The 16,417-nt window shown below is 46.3% G+C and overlaps 4 protein-coding genes across 4 annotated transcripts; 3 read left to right on the top strand and 1 right to left on the bottom strand.

Moving 5' to 3' along the window:
* Positions 1–263: 263 nt before the first annotated feature.
* Positions 264–1,744, top strand: UA08_04547 (hypothetical protein; the record flags this gene model as incomplete). Its single annotated transcript, XM_020267360.1, has 3 exons — positions 264–317; positions 386–954; positions 1,189–1,744. The coding sequence occupies 3 exons, from the start codon at positions 264–266 to the stop codon at positions 1,742–1,744; spliced, it is 1,179 nt and encodes a 392-aa protein (XP_020120028.1).
* An 804-nt stretch (positions 1,745–2,548) lies between these two features.
* On the top strand, positions 2,549–9,100 carry UA08_04546 (hypothetical protein; the record flags this gene model as incomplete). Its single annotated transcript, XM_020267359.1, has 5 exons — positions 2,549–4,138; positions 4,189–6,537; positions 6,595–7,117; positions 7,324–8,096; positions 8,159–9,100. 5 exons carry the CDS (start codon positions 2,549–2,551, stop codon positions 9,098–9,100), a joined length of 6,177 nt encoding a protein of 2,058 aa, XP_020120066.1.
* Positions 9,101–11,573: 2,473 nt separating this feature from the next.
* Positions 11,574–12,164, top strand: UA08_04545 (hypothetical protein; the record flags this gene model as incomplete). The annotated part of the gene is made up of 1 exon (XM_020267357.1): positions 11,574–12,164. The coding sequence occupies one exon, from the start codon at positions 11,574–11,576 to the stop codon at positions 12,162–12,164; it is 591 nt and encodes a 196-aa protein (XP_020120067.1).
* Positions 12,165–13,186: 1,022 nt separating this feature from the next.
* UA08_04544 (hypothetical protein) lies at positions 13,187–15,228 on the bottom strand (the record flags this gene model as incomplete). The annotated part of the gene is made up of 2 exons (XM_020267356.1): positions 13,187–14,854; positions 15,172–15,228. The coding sequence occupies 2 exons, from the start codon at positions 15,226–15,228 to the stop codon at positions 13,187–13,189; spliced, it is 1,725 nt and encodes a 574-aa protein (XP_020120017.1).
* Positions 15,229–16,417: the final 1,189 nt, after the last annotated feature.

Genomic DNA, 16,417 nt, shown 5'->3' with positions numbered 1-16,417 from the left:
CGGATTCGGCGGCCTCCCAAGCCCGAGTTGCGCTGACCATTGGCTGGCTCTCTACGGCGCGCCAGGCGGCCCAGCAGTGCAAGATTCCCGGCTACGGGCGCCGCAGAAGCACCTGGTGCAGCCTTGGGTCTTTGTTACCGTCTTAGCAATAGGTATTGCTTCTGACGTACCTGAGCTTACAACTGCAAAAGCCTGGCTTCCTCCTAGGCCCAACCTTTGTCTACTTATTTCGATTGCCTCTCGCATCCTGACCACATACCAAAATGTCGATAGCAGAACCGATAATCACATTTAAGGCGGGGATCTGTGACCTCGAGGTGCGTGCAACCCTGGTTGATACGCAGCGGAGCTTGCCAAACCAAACACTGACTGCTTGAATCCGTAGACTACTGCCAGCCCGCCCCAGGTCAAGCCGAAGTCAACTCCAGGCTATATCTATCTGTATTCCGAAGATGATCTTATTCACTTTTGCTGGCGCCCTCGATCTGCAGCACTCACGGATCCTGAACTGGACTTGGTGATGGTGCCTTCTGACGGCACCTTCACTCCCTACCGATCTACACAATCAGCCACCCAGGCCCCGACAAATGGGCGTATCTACGTTTTAAAGTTCTCTTCCAGCTCACAACGGTACCTGTTCTGGCTCCAGTCCAAGAGCCAACATGAGCGGGGCGACCTTGCATACTTCAGTCCCCGAGATTTGAAATTAGGCGAGATTGTCAATACCTTGCTACAAGGAGAAGAGATTGATGTCCAAAGAGAGATTGCGAATTTGCCTCGTAACGAGCGCGGTTCTGACGGCGACGATGATGCCACTATGGAAGATGTAGAAGGATCGCACCACCCTAGTGATAACCAGGGCGGTAGCGGTGGTGCTGGCTTTGACGCAACAGGAGGAGACATTCGCGAGGAGGGAGAAGAGTCCCGTGAAGGGGGCGCAGATGGTGGTCGAGCGTAGGTACAACTCTCTGAGGACCTTATATTTAACATGTCGCTGTGATTTGACGATCATCTTCTTGTTACGAGGCGTTTTGTGAAATGCATGCTTCTTGTTAAGGGAATCGCTACCCAAAGACAAAAAAAAAAGAAGAAGAAGAAACATGTCTTGCATTGAACAAATTACTACTTTAGCCCCTCCCTCCCCCTTAAACGTAATTATGCAGACTCGCTGATGGATACTGTAAATAGGGCTACTATGGCTCAGCCGGACGCATCCTCGGTGATACAGGGTCTCCTAAATTCACTTCAAGGCAACCAGAACGCGCAAGCTCGAAGTGATGAATATCTTTTCACTACGCTCGCCGACCTACTCTCTCCATCCTCAACAATTCCTATGATCGAGTCCGCCGACGACGACAAAGTCGACAACCTCTTGAACTTCCTACCACCATCTCTTCTACTCTTGGCACAGAACATCGACGATATACCTGCATCTGATGTCAACGCGGAAACAGCCCAAGCCGTGCTTCTGTCTCTCGATCTGGAACAGAAAAAGGACATACTCCGACGTGTGTTGCGGTCTCCCCAGTTTACCCAGAGCTTAGGTAGCCTCACAGTTGCTCTCAGGGACGGAGGCTTGCCTAGCATAAGCGAGGCACTCCATATTCAAGTGGAAAACGGGGGGTTTGTTAGACGGGGTGGTGTGCCCCTTGGCGGAGGAGTGGCAGTTGAGGCTTTCCTAGAAGGAATCCGCAAACAAGCTACAGATGAAAGTCGTGGGCACACTATGGACACCGATGAATAGCTGGGGATCATAGTTGTTTGATTGGCTTCTGGTCCTGGGGATGAAAATGAAATCTGGTTCTTGTAATTAATTCAGTTTGATAACCCAGAAGCTCTCATGACAATAGAGTTGAGATTGCATACTATGTCGTTCATAGCTCATCGGATGCCACACATTGTGGCTGGATCTAGAACCGAGGAAAGCGAGCTGCGCCACGAATCAATTACAGACTAACTCGTTTAGATGCATCGTCTTGTATTATTACCGCTGTGTGGTAAAATGCACGGTCTCTGTGGGGAGGATACGCGTGTCATGTAATTACCGAGTAGAAATGGGCGAATCAGCAGCTTCTGTTGCAGCGGGTTCAGTGGATTACGTCGCCGAGGCGCTAACTGGCTGCTTTTGATTGGACTAGCCCGGTTAGTCTGCGAACTGTATGTCTTAAACTGTGAATGTTACGCCGATTATTTTTAGATGTGCACGGGGTTTCCTCACAGATATTCACAATTCGTGCATTCCTGTCCTTCTGTCCTACTCCTACTCCCAGCTCCAGCTCCTATACTCACGGAAAACCGATCGGATTGCTGTCGAGGCTCCCGGTAGTGCTTACCTTCAAAGCTGGCCGTCGTGATACCCGCCCCCCCCCTTGTACTTCTGCTGGAGAAAAGAGTCGCAAGTCTGACTCTTCAGGTCACTCCGCGAGTGTAGCAGCCAGAAAATAACCACCTCATGCGAACCGGTCTAGATGAGCACACGCGCCCGTTTCGATAACCAGACCAAATCGTTGGCAATGCGCGCGATTGGATTAAGCTGCTGCTAGCAACCATGGCATCCAACAACAATCATGATCGTGCTCCTGGCGAAAGTTCGCCAACGCAAGATTCAATTCCTTTACAGAATCTTTCCAGGGATGAAATTGACGATTTTGACACAACGAGCGAGCGTCGTGGGAGGAGGAGAAGCAGTAGCGCAAAGACTGGACATGGGCCCAGGCGGTCACTACTCACCGGCGGAGGTTTTAAGACATACGAGCGCGTTGCAGAAGATTCGCCGGATCCTGTTGACAGAGTTGGTCTGCATGTCATGCAGCAATCTTCGACAAGAATAAAGGAGAATAATCCCTATGCACTCGATGACCATGACTTGGACGACGACCCGGGGGGGTTCGGCCTTGGTTACCGTACAGCTTCATCGCGGCGTTCCGAAAACGAAGAATTCATGATGACTTCCTTCCCAGAGCCCTCTGAGAATGACTTTCTTTCTTCAACAATAATGACGGATGATACCACTCGTTTAACGGATAAGAAATACCTCCAACCGATCAGCGGTGCTACAGATGTCGACGAGCAGGAAGCACGGGCGAGCATGCAGAGCATAAGACTGGGCAATAGTATCAGTAGTTCACGGTTAGGGGATGACTTGGTTAATCTGGAAAATGGGCTAGGAGGAAGACGGGGCAGCAACAGTGAAGGTGGTAGCCCTTCTCGCTCGCGCTCATTATCGCCTTCAGTGTCAGGCTCGGCTTTGCATAGGGCAGGAACCGTCATGCAGCTGATGTCGCAACGTGTCGTTAACCTGAGTAACGAGCCTGTTGAGCAGGCAATATTACGAAGGGAGTCACTGAAGAATAGACCAACAAGTTCGCCATCCATGCACAGCTATGATGACGAGCCACAGCGAACTCAGCATGTGGCGGAGAAAGCTGCTCCCCGAGGCCCATGGAGGACCCATGCCAATCCGTTTAAAGGCAAATCCGTCGGCATCTTCAGTCCGGATAATCGATTAAGAGCATTGCTATGTGATGTTTTGGTACACCCATTCACTGAACCTTTCCTCTTACTGGTCATTGTCGTCCACGCCGTATTATTGGCTGTCCAGTCAGCTCATTCAGTCTATAGTCATCCGAGGTCATTTGGATGGGGCTTAGAGAAGATTGATTATGCCTTGTTTGCCATCTTCGTCATCTACACTATAGAGCTATCCATGAGAATTATAGTCTCTGGCTTCATCTGGAATGCGGCAGAGTATAGTACCCTGGACAGGTCGCTCGGTTACAAGAAAGCATTGTCTGAACGAGGCAGGACTTTATTCTCTCTTCAGCGAGGACCATCAACGAAGAAGAAATCAGTCGGATTCGAGGATAGTCAAGTCACCCATCTGCGCAAGACTTTTACCGGGTTGCAACCGCCTGCAGATTCTTCAGATGACCCTCGCCATGGCTCACGCAAGCGGCTCGCTCACAGAGCGTTCCTCAGACATTCTTTTAATCGATTGGATTTTCTTGCTGTTATCTCATATTGGATCTCGTTTGCTCTACATGTAGTAGGCTTCGCTTCCAAGCACAATATTTATATCTTCCAGATGCTCAGTTGTCTACGTTTACTCCGACTTCTGGGCATTACTGATGGCACTTCGGTGAGTTAAATCTTCCAGTCCGGTTTTCCCTCAATCTAATTATGGTCTAGGTTATCCTTCGAAGCCTTAAAAAGGCCGCTCCGCTGCTCCTCCACGTCGCATTCCTCATTGGATTCTTTTGGTTGCTTTTTGCGATTGTTGGAATTCAAAGTTTCAAGTCCAGCTTTCGCAGAAGTTGTGTCTGGATTGACCCTGAGGGTCAGAGTAATTTCACCATGAATGATCCTTACAATGTGTTCCAACTATGTGGTGGCTACCTTGATAACACTACCGGAACCCCGTTACCTTGGGTTTATGCAGATAATACTCCTTCTTCTTTCGAACCAAAAGGTTACCTTTGCCCGCAAGGCTCTATGTGCATTGAAGGGACCAATCCGTACAACGGGACAGTCAGTTTTGACAATATCTTCAATTCCCTTGAACTCGTTTTCGTCATCATGAGTTCTAACACATTCACCGACCTCCTATACTATACTACGGACTCAGATTACCTAGCAACTGCACTGTTTTTCGCTGTTGGATTCGTACTTCTAAGCCTATGGATGGTGAACTTGTTGGTTGCCGTGATCACGTCCTCGTTCCAGGTTATTCGGGAGGAGAGCCGACAGAGCGCTTTCGCCATGGAGAATGTTCAGGATCCTGTTAATGATGAGGTAGAACAGCATCGAGTTAACAACCTCAAATATATGTACGACAAAACAAAATGGCTATGGAATACGCTTATTGCGTACGACCTCATCGTACAGTGTATTCGGAGCTCGACCATGAGCCGATCTACGGAGAGATTTATCAGTGACACTGAAACGGCGGTTACATTCGTTCTCTTGTTGGAGATTATCATACGTTTTGTGGTGGATTGGAGACATTTCCATAAGAGCCGTCGCAACCTTTTTGATCTATTTCTCGCGGTGATTACGTGTATCATACAAATTCCGCGTATTCATGACTCCGGCCGAGCATATGCGGCTCTCACCCTTTTCCAAATTTTGCGAATCTACCGTCTCGTTCTGTTATTCTCTGTCACTAGAGATCTCATCATGGTAGTCTTTCGAAACGTCGTGGGTTTGCTTAACCTGATACTTTTCGCTTTCTTGATGACTTTTCTAGCAGCTCTTTTTGCAGTGCAGCTGTTCCGTGGTATGATTCCAGAAAACGACTCTGGTGGGAATTCGATTCAGGTCACATTTTTCAACATATACAATGCTTTTCTAGGAATGTACCAAATTCTTTCTAGCGAGAACTGGACTGATATCCTCTATGATGGCACGAACTTCACTACCGGTTATGGTACAGCCTGGATTTCGGCCTCGTTTTTTACCATGTGGTTCATTCTTGCCAACTTCATTATTTTGAACATGTTTATTGCAGTCATCCAAGAAAGCTTTGATGTATCTGAGGATCAGAAACGCCTACATCAGGTGAAGGCCTTTCTACAACAAAAGGAACTTGGCTCCTCGGCAAGCAACCTTTCTTTGACGTCTATATTCAAATTTGGCCGCGACAGCGCCAAGTATAGCGGACCTCTAGACTATGGACCGGCGACCACGGAGATGCTTTTAAAGGACGCTGTAGTCAAGGAATTTTTGGACGAGCAATTTGATTCATTCGACACCCAAGCTTCCAACCAGACTTCCATGGGGAGGAACGCAGCTCGGTCAAGCTTTTTATCGACAATATTGGGAACAAGATCTTGGAAGGCCTTATTTGAAAAAGAGGCCAATCCCTTTTACTCCAAGTTGAAATTTTCGAGGCCATACGATGAACTGGATCCTCGTACTCTAGCGAAAGAGGTTGTCATGGCGTCTGAGCAACGCAAAGTAGCCCAAAGAGAATACCTTCAACGATATCCGCTGTATAATAAATCATTATACCTCTTTGCAATCAACAACCCCATTCGAAGAGCGTGTCAGCGAATGGTCGGCGCAGGCCGCGGCAATCATCGATTCGAAGGAGTCGAACCTTATAAGCCGCTGTGGTACTCTTTCTCCGCGTTCATCTATGCTTGTATTGTCGCAATGGTCTTGCTGGCCTGTATCACGACCCCACTTTATCAGCGGGAATATTTTATGGGCAAGAAATACGAAACCCACAATTGGTTTGTCTGGTCTGATGCCGTGTTTGCGACAATCTTTACGATAGAAGGTATCATCAAAGTAGTTGCCGATGGCTTTTTCTGGACTCCAAACGCCTACCTTCGAAGCTCCTGGGGATTTCTTGACGGCGTTGTGCTTGTAACGCTCTGGATCAATGTCTTCACGTCTTTGTATACTAATGGCAGTGTGTCCAGAATCGTCGGGGCTTTCAAAGCTCTGAGGGCGTTGAGGCTGCTTAACGTTAGTGATAGTGCAAGAGATACGTTTCATTCCGTTATCATCGTCGGTGGATGGAATGTTATTTCTGTGAGTACCTTTTAAGGCATGCATATTCAGAGTTCTGAAATTAACACTATTTGCTAGGCTGCCTTCGTTTCGTTGAGTTTCCTCATTCCCTTCGCCATCTACGGATTGAATCTATTCAATGGGCAAATGATATCTTGCAACGATTCTGACATATCAGGGAGCCTCAATGCATGTGTAGGGGAATTCAACAGTTCGCCGTATAACTGGGATGTCTTGGCGCCCAGAACAGCCTCCAACTCGTACTACAATTTCGATGATTTCGGCCAGTCCCTCTTCATTCTCTTCCAAATTGTGTCTCAGGAGGGCTGGATTGACGTTCAATGGAGTGCCGAGAGTATTACAGGGCGTGGTCTACAACCTCAACCTTTCGCTTCACAAGCTGATGGTCTTTTCTTTGTCGTCTTCAACATACTTGGTTCGGTCTTTGTGCTGACGCTGTTTGTGACTGTCTTCATGCGAAACTACACGGAACAGACTGGAGTTGCCTTTTTGACTGCAGAGCAACGTTCATGGCTCGAATTGCGCAAGCTGCTACGGCAGATTTCACCTTCTAAGCGCTCGAAAAACGCCACCGCCGAAGGTTGGCGCAGGACGTGTTATCGGCTCGCGTCGAAAAAGAACGGCACATGGGCGCGTTTTATAACAACATTGCTAGTGTTCCATCTGCTGCTTCTCACTTTAGAGTGGTATCCATATCCACAGTTGTGGGATACAACAAGAGGTGATTAATGCTGGCTGATACCCTTAAATCACTCTGCTATAAGACGCTAATATTACCACAAACAGATGTGCTCTTCCTAATCTTGACGCTCTTCTACGTCGCAGATATCTTTATACGCATCGTCGGACTGGGATGGTCTCGTTTCAGACGGAGTTCATGGGATCTCTATTCCCTTTTGGCAGTACCTGGAACTTTAGTGACAGTGACATTAGGGTTCGGCCTCAGCAGCACCAATGTTATCCAGCAACTCAATAAGCTATTTCTAGTGTCAATCACCCTGCTGCTCATTCCACGCAACAATCAACTCGATCAGCTTTTCAAGACGGCTGCTGCTAGTTTGACGTCTATCATCAACTTGTTAGCAACCTGGTTCGTTTTATTTCTCGTGTTCGCTATCGCCATGACGCAGACGTTTGGTCTCACGAAGTTTGGAGAGAACGAAACGAATAACATTAATTTTCGTGATGTCCCAAAAGCTCTGATTTTCCTCTTCCGCACGAGTGCGGGAGAAGGTTGGAACCAATTCATGGAGGACTTTGCTGGCATGAGGCCTCCGTATTGTACGGCAAGTGATGAATTTTTGGACTCAGACTGTGGGAGCGAGGGATGGTCTCGCAGTCTATTTATTGCGTGGAACGTGATCAGCATGTACCTTTTTGTGTCATTGTTTGTTTCACTTATTTTCGAGAGCTTTTCATATGTGTATCAGCGCAGCAGTGGCCTTGGTCTGTACACGATTGACCGAGTCGAAATTCGGCGATTCAAGGAAGCCTGGTCCCATTTTGATCCTCGCGGTTCCGGATTCATTTCAAAAGAACAGTTTCCGAGACTTTTAGGAGTAAGTGCTGCTTCTTTTGAAACAAATACAATAGGGATGAGAGGGCTCACATTGACTTTTAGGAATTATCCGGGCTGTTCGATATGCGCATTTACAATGGTGATTTTACAGTTAAGAGAATTCTAGAACAATGTCGAATGGGTTCTGGTCGTCAGGAGTCTTTCATTTCTTTCAATCCCAACGAGAGCGCGAATACCGACGAGGTTGATATTTCGAAGCTAGCTCGGATCATTGAAAACATTTCAGTCAAGGAGGTTCGAGCTCGGCGAAAGCAATTGAACGCCTTCTACGAAGAAGTGCTAGTGTCTGCTGATCCCGAACGAGGAGTTTCGTTTTCTATGTGCTTGATGATCCTTGCTCACTACAAAATCATTGTTGATAGCAAAAGTTTGCGGCTGGAAGAGTTTCTCCGTCGTCGTACGCGGCTTCAGCGGGTTGAAGAAGCTGTTCGGCGAAATACTGTCATTGGCTTCTTTGATACTCTCTACTGGTCTCGCCGCTTTCGTAGGCGCATCGAGGAGCGGAAGACTGCTCGCCTTTCGACCATTCCCCAATTCTCGATACCAGAAATCTTTGTTGAGGATCAGACAGAGCTTATTGATCATGAGAATGATGGTAATAAAGATAAAGGGGATGGGCAATCTGTCCAAAAGCCGACCCCGATTATGTGGCCATCGGTAGTCTCACCAACATCAAGTGCAATGTCGGTTACCAGCTCTCCTACTCGACCATCTTTGCATATCGACACCAGCGGTGTACGAGATGAAGCACCCAGTGAATGGTCAAGGATCGGTGCATCCTTATCACCACGGCAGACAAATGACTTTGATGCTGAGTTCCGAAGCCGTTCTGAATCTTTGGGTGGCCAGTCATCGCAAAGCGACGGCCATTCGCGCGAGGAAAGTGTCATTGTGCAAGACATGATGCAGAGCCTTGGTGATTCAGCTTGGGGTCAGAGTATTCGCAGAAGCTTTACGCAGCGACGATCAGGTGACCATGAGTAATGTATATCCTATATCAACAACTGTTATCTACTCTACTCGGATTTGATATTCTAGCTGGTCTTTTCGTTTCTCTTGTTACGATTTATGTATCGAGGCCACATCGTCACCTTTTTTCCATTCTTCTATTTTTTTTTTGGCCTTCTCAATTCGGTTCGGCCGTTTCCCTCTACTCTTCATGTTGATTATGCTTCTCTTTTATTTTGCTCCTTCACTCCTCTATGCATATATAAATCGCGGCATTAAAATGACTCGCACAACAAAGCATAGGCGATGGCGTTTTGATTTCCATCACTTTTGTGTGTTTTCTTTCTTTTATCCTTTACTGTCATTTTGTTTGCATATACCATTGCGTTAGATAGGGTTTTTTATACATCACTTTGCATACGAGCCTATGCGTTAATTTGAGAATGTGATATATGAATTGAAGGGTGATAGAAATTATTTTTTTTTTTGTTTTTTTTTCTCTGTCTTGTATCAGCCTGACCGCAGCCTTAGTCTCACATCTTAGGCACGAGCATCCTCAAAACGGTACGGGGTTAACGACATGCAAGCCATCGGAATGTGGAATGCAATATCCAGGCACGTCCTTAATAAATCCCGATGGGCATTGCATGTGCATGCAATAACAACTATGCATAGATAGCCCTATCCTCTTTTGTCATTTTTTTAACGTCTTGAATCTTCAATGCGTATTCGTAATATTCGTATCCCCCCTATTACGTATGTCGCATACGTAGTAACTAACCCAAGCCAACGAGCTAGGCAGGCAGTTGGGCAGTCCTGGCACTCGCTGTTTTGAGGATGGATTGACTTGTCCCTGTTTCAAGGAACAGACTGATGTAACCAAGAGAGAATCCTTCCTAGATGCATGGATGGTTCCTGGAATGTCACTGTTAGGGCTAACGGGGCCGCCGTTCGCAGGGCTTGGCTCCCCCCCCACCCACCTTGATATCCAGGCAAGGGAAGCCTCTTCTATTGTTGATGCTACCTTGATAGAGAGCTCGTTTCTTAGGTGATGAATGTGGATTGGCTTTTTATTACATTCGTAAGAAGATGCTCATGCCTTGAGCCGCATTTTCCATGGTTGTATCGTATGACGGTTTAAAAAAAAAAATATATATATATATATATATATATATAGAAGCAGTTGCGGTGCTGTGCCACAGGCAATAGTCACCACGCTAAGCGCTTGGAAACTAAGTACTACTCCGTAGCACTAACACCGTTGATGACGACTACAGAGACGGGACAGGGTAATAGTCTGAGAGCTATTGCATGATGTGACAGTGCACCCTTGGAACAGTGTCAGAGTATCAGGGATTCAAGGATGAACCTTATACATCCGACGGAGACAGACTCACACTCAGACGTGGATATTTTGTATTGTATACAGATGTTATTGTATGTAAATTACCGAACCCGCTGAGAGAGACCGTATCCGCGGGTATTTCCGCTGTGCCGGTATTGGTCTAACTAACGGATCCCGGAATTGCCTCCTCGTAGGAACCTCAAAGCACGGAGTGGCCTGTACGCGATGACCTGGCGTAAAACCGAGGGCGTAGGAAGCTGATACTTGCTTCAGGTATGTTGCAGGACCCTGGCCGAGGGATATATATACTTACTTGTGTATAGTTAGTTATTTGGAGTGAGACATGATAACAGAGCCACGGATGCGGAACGGTGGGTCTTCCGGTCTTAGTTCAGCTGCGCTTTGCACGCCTCAGGCAGACTATAGTTGATTATAGACAGTCGATACTCGAGGATATGTATCTATGAGACTTTGAATAGCATATAGCATGTAAGAGTCAGGTACGTACGTATGTATATATATATTATATATATATACACACACACAATAATAATAATATGGCGATATTCAAACATCTATATACTACTTGCAAGGACGCCTCCTTAAAGGACTAACCGTCACCCGAATCCGGCGCTATTCCGGATCCAGCGTGGGCTAAGAATAAATGCGCCCCCCTTTTGCCCCGTCGGGATGAACTGTCGGAATACTACCTCCAGCGAAACTAACTAACGCCAAATGCATACTACTATTTAATAAGAATCTGATATCGCCGCTCGCTGCTGCGGATGCTCTGATCCAAGCACAACGCCGGACTGACTGCCGCCGCCCAGTTCCTTCGTCCCATGGCCGCCCTGCTCGTTGCTTCGTGACCGCGCACACGCTCTTCCCTCGCCAGTCGTCGTGGCAGTTCTTGCAGTTCTCGCTGTTGCCTAGCTGCAGTCTCGACTCTGCAATTTCTATCCTCAGTCCATCGCTTGCTCTTACCTTGACGTGTGCCGTTTTTCCCAGCAACGCAACGTCATTCACCGAGCTCGCTTCTTTCGACTCGCCCGCACGCCACCAAACCATTGGGACCGCATAGCGGTATATATCAAAAGGTCTTCGTGAGAACAGGCGTGAACTTTACATCCTCCTTTGAGCTACAGGCTCCATCCCTCATCAGCAATGCAACCAAAGCGTACCGCGAGTCCGCATTCAAAGGCTCTGGAACCTTCCCCCATGGCCGACATCAGCTTATCCCTACGCACCGCATTTATGGACAACGCACATTACCGCCGCGAGAGCGATTCTCTGTCCACCAGTGCCCTCAGTTCAGCCAGTGGCAGCCCTGCGTCATCGCCCACCTCCGGCTGGCCCCTGCGCAAGCATCGGTTTTCCGGCTCCCACACCACCGAGCCCAGCAGCCGGGATCGCAGTCGAAGCCCCTATAGCTATGCTAGCATCATTCCGTTCTCCTTCCGTCGCTCCTCCCCTTTCTTCCTCCGCCGACGCCCTTCCGCTGTCGATCTGGCTTTGAGCGAGGAGCGTTCGCGCTGTGATGAGGATTCAGTCGAACGATTGGGCCTCAGCATGATGGAGCCACGTCCCGTCGATCCTATTCCCATAGCCATGGATTTAAACACCAGTGTTTTAACAGATATCGCTAGCCAACGGAGTTCTTTCGCCCTGTCGACTCAGAGCTCCATCCGTGGAGGCTCGCAACAACCTCGATACGTGATGGGGGGTATTGTCGAAGTTATGGAGGGCAACGCATGATTTCAACGTTAAACGACCACCTAATAATTATCGGCAACTTGATACAAAATTTATCCTTTCTCCTTTTCTTCAGGTCAATCAACTGGCCATGGTCACAACAACATTGCATGTGGCTCGGAACATATTTTCTTCTATGCTCTTTTATTCCTACATATCGTCCATATTCGTTCATCCATTACATCAAGGTCAGCATTTGGGACTACGGGGCAACCCACGCTTTGTTCCTTTCTAAAGTCAATGGCGTTTATTTATGGGAGTAGCTTTGCTGGGCGGCGTTTGGTTATTTATTTTCTTTTTCTCCCTCCTCAAATCGTTCATTGATTGATTGCTTGAAATTATTTATGATATCACTCGGCAAGTGTGTTTTATGGTCTTTTGCTTTCCCTTTCTCTTATCGTTTTCTTTTCCCCTACTTTATTTGCTGGCTCGAGCCATGAGCTGGATCCAACTTCCGGGAGGACCTTGTGGTTGCTTTTGTACTAGATTTGTTTCCTTCCTCTCTCTTTTTTATTTTGAGCTTTGCTGTCTTATGATGCAGGTCCAAAAGGAAAGGATAGATTTAATTTTAATCAACGACAAGTCTGGATTATGTTTTTCAGACATAAACCTCCATATTCATCATCAACCTTGGTCAAAATTATAATATCTGGGACTACTTACCCAGGCACCATTCAATTTCAAACAGAAGCTTTATATTTTTGAAAAATAAAGAGATAAGAGTATAAAAACGAGTGAAGGGTATCATTCAATCGATAAAATGCGCTGAATATGAACCATACCAGTTCAGAGAAGGAAAAAAGATATGCGCTCATGTACTATCTAATCCCATCTGATGATTCGCCTTTGTGCAAGAGAAATAAAAAAAAGAAAAAAAGAAAAAAAAAGAAAAGAAAGAAAAAAAGAAAAAAAAAAGAAAAGAAAGAAAATATCTACCTGAAATAACATAATAATACACCTTTCTATGCCATCATGTACCATTTATCCATCGTAGACACATTTCGGACTAGCCAACAAGCCAACAATCAAATATTTGAACTCTTGCGTTGATTTGGCCATAACTGACCGCGACACTGGGCTTCACCGCACAGACACTTGACAGCACTAGGGTCGTGACTGATCTCGCCGGTCAAATGCGGGTTGTAATCGAATGTAAACTCAATGCCCGGTGGGATATCGCGAAGGGCAAAGAATGCGAGGTCGTAGATGCGCTCGTCCCCGTGGTGAGTCGAGACAGGGAAGATCTTGCAGTTCGGATTGCATGAGTGGTTCATGAATCGAGAGGGTCCGCCGAATCGTTGTCCGTCTACGACGTAGTAGTCTTGCTGGTCATCATCATCTGCATCATTGTCGTCGTCGTCATCATTTGTCGACGCGGGGAACCAATCCAGTGAGAAGAGGTAGGAAGGGTTAGTCTGCGAGCTGGATGCATCTTCTCGCAGCTCTGCTTCGGCGGATGTGATGACCTCGCCCAGATATGTGTCGATAAACTGGCCACGATGAATGTAGTCTGGGGAGCGTAGGCCAAACCCACGACTGCCAGTATGGAAGATTTCTAGTCTGATGCTTCTGCCGTGTTGCACCAGGCGGTTCCAGCAGGTTTTGGTGCAGCTGCAGTGGGACGAGCATTCGTAGATCATGGTCTTCTTGTGGATGAAACTCTCTTTTAGGACCAATTTCCCATTCCGATATTCATAAGGTACCATGAGTTCCTCGGAGTCCTCTTCTTTCGATAGACACTTGCATTTTTGCGGGTCACATTGGAGTCCACAGGGGCAGCCACCATTGAATTCTTCGGGGACACGCGTAACGCCCTGCGCGAGTTTGTAGGAGTTTGTGAACTCAAAGTTGGATGCCAAACTGCCCGTCCCATCCCAGTCTGCAGCCATCGTTACGGGAGGTCCTTGGATCAAGCGAAGTTTCTTTTCTAGAAGGGCTCGAAGATACATTTTGTGAGAGTGGCGTGCTTTGCCCTGGCTCTTCAAGACCTTGGGATGACTACGAGGGCGAATTGGTAGCGTGATAGCCTCCCTCCGCGTTGACCTTGCCTGAGGATAGCGCCCTTTCTCTGCCTGTATAGCGTACATCTGCAGCGGGTAGTATTTGGACTTGGTTCCCTTGGGCTCATCAGGATCCGATTCTTCAGCGCTCTCTGACGATACCGAAGGCAGTCTATTAATTTTCTGTGCAGCTTTGTGTTTAAGGAGGCCATTTGGGGACGCTGCTGTGGGTGGTGGTGGTACAACCACCATCACATTAGACGGACGATTGGAGGAACTGAAAGTTGAGGGGGAGCGTGTTTGGCGTTTGATCGACTGATCTCTAGAAATCGATCTCTCAGACTCGCTGACTGAAGAGACATAAGTAGAATCAAACTGAGGTGTAATCTTGGGGAACGAAAGTTGGGCTTGCACTGGATTTCGAGGCAATGACTGGGTGAAGGGGGAAGAGGAGTAAGCTGGCGTGCCAGATCTAGATTCTGCCTTGACCTTCAATAGCGGGGAAGCAGCAGCAGTGATTGAGGGCCATGGCTTAACAGGCTGGCCATGAGTATGGGTGTTGGTGTTGGTATTGTCCACGCCATTGCTCTTGATATCGACAGATGGTGTTGCCCCATTCAGCTTCCTCTTGAGAGATCTTGATTCACCAATCGAAGTTTTAGAATTGGTAAATTTCTTCAAAAGCGCTTGTGCCTAGATGGGTGTCAACTCGACTTCATAATAATCATCCTTGTTGTAGAGTGGAAGGTGAAGGAAGGGTGGGTGAAGTGATATCAGATGAATCATGAACAGAGTGCACTATAAGGAGCCAGGGACCACTGAGGCAGCACCAAATAATAGCAAGAATAATAAATTTTACACTTAAAAATATCAAAATATATAGAGAAAAATCCGCTGATTCTTCAAGAATATATTCCCATAAAAATAAATATACTTTTTTCAGGGAAAGATGTCTTTATAAAGGTTTTGCTGGGCGGTGGCAGGGCAGGTTGCTTTGTTTTTGTGCTTACCTCAATCACTTCATCTTCATCCTCGTCTTCATCGTCTCGCGTTAAATCGACAAACATTCTTTGAGGAAATTGGGCATTATTATTATTCCATGAATTTATAGACGCCATCTGTATAGACAGACAGCTATTCACGGAATAACAGAAATCGGAGGTTGTCTCTTTTAGTCCTGTTGAGTGAGCTCCAGCGCGCGTGGGGGAAGGTAAGTAGGGAGCAAAGCGCAAGTGCCCCCCTAGAAAATGGGCATTATTTTATTTCTGGGCCCTGATTGGCTGGGGTAAGTCACGTGAAATGGAATATAATGGTTCCCTCCTTAATTTATTCTCATCTAGGACTTGTAAACTTGATTTTTTTAGCAGGAAGTTATATAATAATAATATTAATTAATAAAATATAGTCTTTAAAATTTTATTTCTTTTTTAAAAAGTTAAGATTTTTGATAGTATTATTGATATTTTATATCTTTACACTGCCATAGTTTGATTGCTTATATTTACCAAATTATACGCGTTGGAACCAAGCCAGTTGGCAGATTAGTAACATTAACACAGGTGACGGGCTAAACTTTGATTTGTCTTAGTACAATTATTATGGATTTAAATTCTAGAGCCGTTCGGTTTTTGTACTTTTCAGTATCAACATACACATGAAAAACTAAATATAGTCTGTTATAAATGGTTAAATGCTTTCACTTCTTTGTCACCCCAGCTTTTTTTTAGTTGTTCAATGCTCATCGTCATCCCTCCATATGATTCGCTGACCGCGCCTGTCAACATCCATGAATGTCACATGACATCAACCCCTGCCAATTACTAGGGTCCTTTGGCTCGTTGGTTTTTATATAACGATACAGATGGTTATTATACTACCATTATCTATACGATACTGCTTAATATATAGCTGACCCTGCTTCTGCAATTTTTGGTTTGATTGATTGATCGACCTACCTACAGCACGTTTATAATTTCAAGCATATGGGTGGATATGAATGCAGTTCAATCAAATGTAACAGTGCCTGTAAATAAATAAACACGGCATAATAGAATATAAATGTATGGGGAAATGATGAAAATTTACAACCCCATTGAATTCAGCTGATAGCTGATGCTCAACTCGCACAACGAAAACGTTGGGTGGAAAATGCTGGTAGCGGTCAACAACTCAAACAGGATTCTATATTGTACATTAGAACATATAATAAGTAAATAAAAGGGACGGCAAAAGTAAGGGCCATGTAAGAAGAAAGAT

This window comes from Talaromyces atroroseus (genome assembly GCF_001907595.1).
Source record: "Talaromyces atroroseus strain IBT 11181 chromosome Unknown scaffold_5, whole genome shotgun sequence".
NCBI classification, from domain to species: Eukaryota; Fungi; Ascomycota; class Eurotiomycetes; order Eurotiales; family Trichocomaceae; genus Talaromyces; species Talaromyces atroroseus.
Note: the sequence above shows the minus strand (reverse complement) of the source record. Positions and strands in the feature narration are given on the sequence as shown.